Here is a 5,579-nt window from a genome sequence, read left to right on the forward strand (position 1 = left end):
AGAGAGAGAGAGAGAGAGAGAGAGAGAGAGAGAGAGAGAGAGAGAGAACATGGCATATGTGCATGTGTGCACAGGTACAGTGTCCAGAAGAGAGCATCAGATGTCCTGCTATGTCACTCTCTGCTCATGCTCTTGAAACAGGACACCTCAAGCTGACTCTGGAGCTCAGTTGGCGGCCAGCGAGCCCCGTTGATACTCCATACCCGTTAGCAGCACACTGGGTTATACTCAAGGGCATGGCAGAGCTCAGCTTTTTCCATTGGTTCTAAAATCTGGTCTCAGTTCCGCATGCTTCTGCACCAAGCACTACTACCTACTGAAGCATCTCTCTAGTCCTGTTTACTGTCTGCTTCCCCAGGTAAGATGTATAACCCCAGTGCTGGGCACATGGTAAGGTTCAGGAATTATCTGTCGAATTCATTTATAAAAACTGGCTCTCAGTGGTTACCCTCATTTCTCCTAGTAGGACTAGAAGGAAGACATCCCAGTTTCTGACCCCTTGTGGATTCCCTAGTTCAGGTCATCAGCAACTTCCTCTGAGATGCAGGGCTTCCTGGACCACCCCAAATTCCCCTGGCAAATCCTGGGAAGCACTATCTTTTCAGAAGGATCAGCTCTGTGTTTTTCCTGTAACCCTGCACCTCTGGGGAATCATGGGGTCAGGTTAGAGGGCTTAGTCCTCTGCTGTGCCCCTTGCAGCCATTACCAGGCCCTCAAGGACTCCTCCAGGTCAGGAAACTTGCTGTCAGAATCTCATCCTCATCTTAACAGAAGCAGCCTCCCAGTGGCCTGCCTGGGAGGGGCCTTCGGAGTGTGAGCGTAGAGCTCTTCTTTAGTAGCACTACACACAGAGAATGAGGCTGCGCTCACCAGACACACTGCACTGAAAGGGTCTGTCCCTTAGCTTGCACTGGGAGACTGTACAAAGGGAAGAGACCCTGGGTGACAGGTCTGGAGACCCCAAGGCGCTTTGCTGGGACTGATTGGAAAGTGGGCCCCAGGGCACTTGTGTGTCTGAGAAGATGGAGTGTGTTCAGATGAAAGAAATAATCATCTTCAGCTGGGGGTGGCAGGAAGGGGCTCTAGGGAGTCAATTCCCCCATCTCGTTCTCTCTCACAAGTCCGCTCACACTACTGATTTGTGATCCGCTGTTCCACTTACCGGAATCCTTATCTGAGTCCAGTCCTTCTCTCCAGTAGCTAACTTCAGAACAAGATCAGGGAATCTTCTTGTGTGTGGGATAAAGAGCCCTGAGGGTGTAATTCAGGGTATCTGTCAGTTGGGAGAGGGTTTTGGGCTAGGCCTAACATTGTAGGTGTATTGTAGGTGTCACCTCTTATGACGTGGAGGGAAGGGAGGTCCAGATCACACCTAAGACAGCATCAATGGGAACCTCTCCTTCTGGCCACTTTCAAGGAAGCAGAAGCAGTTGGTGTTTGGGATAGCAGAGCACTGACTCAGAAGAGTTTGAGTCTGGGAACGGCCACAAACACACACATGTGCATACACACATGCACACCAACACATACCCAATAGAGGTGACAAGATGTTCCAAGAAGAGGCTATATGCTCCAGGTACTGGGTGCTTCAAAGGTTAGATTACTGGCTTGTGTGAACAAATTAACTTGCTGGTAAATCTGCTTTCATTTAGGTCCCTGGGAGACAGCAGGAGAAGAGGACAAGGAAGGAAGATGAAGAAAGAGCCCCAGGGCTGTTGGAAAGTTCCTGGTCCTCAGTCAAGCCCCGCATGGATAAAGGAGGGCTGATAAAGCCCAGAGTGGCTGGCCAAGGAGTTACCACTGTCAAGGGATGATGGGCCAGCATGGACCACCATCAGTTCTTACTTAGGTACCTGAAATGAGAAGAGGGGCTAGCTCAGAGTCACAGAACCTTCCCCTAGTCTTCTGTTCCCTGGGCCTTCTTGCTAGGGTCTTCCTTATATCTACACCAGGAGCCCTTATCCATCTGCTCAGATCACAGGCTGGGCCCAAACTTCAAGCCTAGCTAGCTAAGCTTGAAGACGGTCTGGGCTTTGCATGGTCCTTGGAGCTCTCTTCCCTTCCCTGCCTGTGCTGGGTGACCACACTCTCAACAGCTACCCTATAAGCTTCCCTACATGTGTGTGATGTCAATAGATATATTAAACACTGACACACGTCGCTCACAGGATCCAAGCAATCACTCCTACCCACAGCCTCACATCTGACAGCTTCTCCCATGGACATTCCCAGGTATACAGGGTCTCAGAGACCATCTTGTCCAGTCACACATTCCTCTTCCCTTCTAGATCTCCAAGGAGGGCTGGTGCCAGGATGCTGAAGTGTTTAGCTATAGGCTGCCACCACTCCAGGATCCAGGTGTTCATCAGAGGCCCCCAGTCAGCCCCTCCCCCCCTGCACATCACGGAGTACTGACTCAGAAGGGGCTTTATTGTGTGAGGCGCAGCTGGAATGCACGGTGTAACACAGTTATGGCGGTGGGCATGGCTAGCAGTGAAAATCATACACAGACCTTCAGGGCTGAAAAGACTCCTCACCACGGAGGACCTCAGCTCCCCCGACCTTTGTCAGACAGAAAATATGGGTGTGCTCCCTCCAGCTTATCCCAGGGACCATCCTGAAGTCAGAACCTTTGTTGCCTAAAGGGCTTGTTGGACTAGAGACAAGGAGGAGAAGGGCAGGAGGGCTAGATGCCTGTCACCGTGCACGGGGCCTGGTAGAGCTAGCTCGACCTTCATCCCTCTTTCCACTCCGAGGGCCTACCTAGATCCTCGAGATTGGAAGAGATTTCCTCCATCGTGCTCAAACGCCAGGGGGAGGGACAGATTTCCAGATCCAAGGTCCAGTTTCATCAGTGTGGAGAGGAGGAGGGGAGGATGAAGTAAAACTTAGAGACTCCACCTAAGAGGTCAAAGCTCTGCACTCTTTGGGGTGTGAAAGCCAATCCCATCACTACACTCTAGAGTGTAGTGTTCTAGAGACGGTACAAATGAGGCCACTGGTGCTCAGTCTTGGGCCTTTCCTTCCCCCCACCCCCACTACAGTCCCCCTCGCCGTTTCTCCTGGCTCACTAGGAAGCTGCCAGGTCCCTAGGGAAGTTGAGCTGGGTCCCTTCGGTGTGCGGCATGTAGGGGGCCGCGGTTGCAGGCACGGGAGGGTCTAGGGCAAAGAGGCCCGGGCCGGGGCTGGAGCGGCCGGAGGATGCAGCCGAGGCTGCTGGACTGAGCTGCATCGCCGTCGTGTCCTGCGCCGTGCGCTCGCTGCTCTCCATCTCCAGTGCCACAGTCCCCGGACGCCCGCCACCCTGGCCCACCGGGGCAGAGGAGCGCGCGCGGGGCACGGGGCCCCGGCGGCTGCACACGCAGCAAGCAGCAAAGAAGCCGAGCGCCAGCACGAGCAGAGCAGGCCCCACCACTAGCGGCACGTTGTGTCCTGGCAGGAAGGCGGCGAAAGCTCCCACTAGTGTCACGTTCAGGCCTGCCAGCAGCACGCACAAGCCACAGGCACAGCATAGAGCGGGCGACGGCAGGCCCTGCAGAAGGCTTCGGGAACGGCCCTGGGGCGCTGGGGGCAGGGTCACTGTGCTCCTCTTTGCTTGCGGCATTGGCTGGTCCACGCCCTGTACGCGTCAAGCTCTGTCCCGCTGCCTGCCCAGAATGGCACACATGTCAGGGTTCTGCAGGCACACAGCAAGAGGATGAGTGAGAAGGGAAGGAGCTTATTAACCTCCAACATCGGCTCATTTCTGTGGCTGCCTGCAGTGTCAGAAAGCTGCCCAGGACATCTTGAACAGCCCTGGGAAATAACTCATCCAAAAGATCTGCTTATTGTTTCCCCACCTAATCCCTGGAGTCCCCACCACTGCTATCTTACCCTCACCTCTCCTCCAGGAAGCCTTCAGGCTGTAATCAAGAGACTAATTGTAAGGTTAAATGAACCTTTTTCTTTCGTTTATTCCTTAGTCCTAACCAAAAGGCAGCTTTGGGGTTTTAAACAGTCCTTCCACCCTCCAAGTGGGGATAATCTAGTTTCTTCTTGCTCTTGTGAAGAAAATGAAGCACGGAGATGTCTAGTAGTTCACCCAAGAGCCAGACCCAGGACCTACAAGACCTGCTGTCTGTCCCACACTAAGCTCTGGTAGACACAGCAACGACACTAACTTTCCTGAACATCAGATGAGGCTCTGGTCCGGGCGGCCTGTGAGCATGATGAAGCTTCTGGTGTTCAGCTGTTCACTGAGAGGGCTGTTTCCCCAGGATCTGGACCCCGACCCTTTTCTAGATAGTGCATTCTAGTAAATTCCAGGCCCACCTCCATTTCACCACGTAGGATTCTGCAGTTGGACTTAGCTTCATAAACTTATTTGTGGGGTCAGGGGTAGGGGTGGGGGGTGGGTCAGTAGGTAAAAGTGCTTACTGCACAAGGGTGATGACCTGAGTCTGATTCCTGGAACACAAGTAAACGTCCCTGAAACAAGTAAGAAGGCAGATGGGGGCCAGCATCTGTAATTTCAGCACCTCTATTGCAAGATGGTAGGTGGAGCAGGAGAATGATCTGGAAGCTCACTGCTCGGCTAGCATGGAGTACACAGTACAGAGGCAGAAACAAGAAAGACTCCCCCTTTAAGCTTAAAGCAAGAGGGGAGGAAAGAACCAAGTGAAAAGTTGTTCTCTGACCTCCACACATGTGATTAGCATGTTTGTACCTACAGTTACACATGTACATACACAATGAATTAAGAATGAAATCCAATCTATGGATGTTGAAATCCCTTTCTTGGGATCTCTATATGGCTCTGGTTCTGGGAATACCACTGGCTTGGTAAAACCAGATCTATGCAGAAGCAACAACTGTATAGTCACCATGTCAGAATGTGACTTCTCAAGGAAACAAAACAGGAGCAGGACACACCTTTAATCCCAGCACTTGAGAGGCAGAGGCAGATGGATCTTTGTGATTTCTAGGCCAGCAGGGGCTACATAGTAAGTCTCTCTCAAAATCATCAAAAATAACCCCTAAAACCAAATTCCAGCATTTATGGCTTCTATTAGGAAAGTCTGACTTATAATATGAAGTCCTTAAGACCTGGGAAAGCAGAGCTGGTGAGCTGTGCTGAAATTGTGGAGCAATGTCAGAAGGAGTCCTGGGTAGAGAGGGGAGTAGTCAGGGAGCTCCACAGATGGTATCGCAGAGAGAGAAACAGGGAGCCTAGGACTCTGTGCGCACCTGTGAGGGGCCAGTAGAGCACTCTTGACCTCTTGACCTCCTTCTGTTGCTGCAGTAAATCCCCTGGTCCTTTGTGTTTCATCCCAGTTAAAGCCCTCAAGCCCAGCACAGAGCTCTGAACTGTGAATTGTGTGCACTGAAAGAACTTTGCTTTAGTGACTTCTCCAAGTTGTCCAGTCCATGGAGGTCACCATGGAGGCTGGGGATTAAACCCCAGGGCCTCAATCACGGAAGTCATGTGCTCTACAGCTGAGCTAGATCCTTAGACTTTTTTTTTTTAAACAGGGTCGTGCTAAACTGCTAAGCTGTCTAGGGTAACCTTGAACTTGTGATCCTTCTGCCCTACACTCATG

At 52.0% G+C, this 5,579-nt stretch overlaps 1 protein-coding gene across 1 annotated transcript; it reads right to left on the reverse strand.

Annotated features, from left to right (window-relative positions):
- Positions 1 to 3,070: 3,070 nt before the first annotated feature.
- On the reverse strand, positions 3,071 to 3,604 carry Tmem275 (transmembrane protein 275). The gene has a single exon (XM_028784993.1). The coding sequence runs from the start codon at positions 3,602 to 3,604 to the stop codon at positions 3,071 to 3,073; it is 534 nt and encodes a 177-aa protein (XP_028640826.1).
- Between the last annotated feature and the right edge of the window lie 1,975 nt (positions 3,605 to 5,579).

This window comes from Grammomys surdaster, unplaced genomic scaffold (assembly GCF_004785775.1).
Source record: "Grammomys surdaster isolate TR1022 unplaced genomic scaffold, NIH_TR_1.0 100, whole genome shotgun sequence".
NCBI lineage: Eukaryota > Metazoa > Chordata > Mammalia > Rodentia > Muridae > Grammomys > Grammomys surdaster.

Excerpts from the sequence above, each read along its gene's own strand:
- Tmem275 (XM_028784993.1), bottom strand. The coding sequence starts at position 3,604 with ATGCCGCAAGCAAAGAGGAGCACAGTGACCCTGCCCCCAGCGCCCCAG.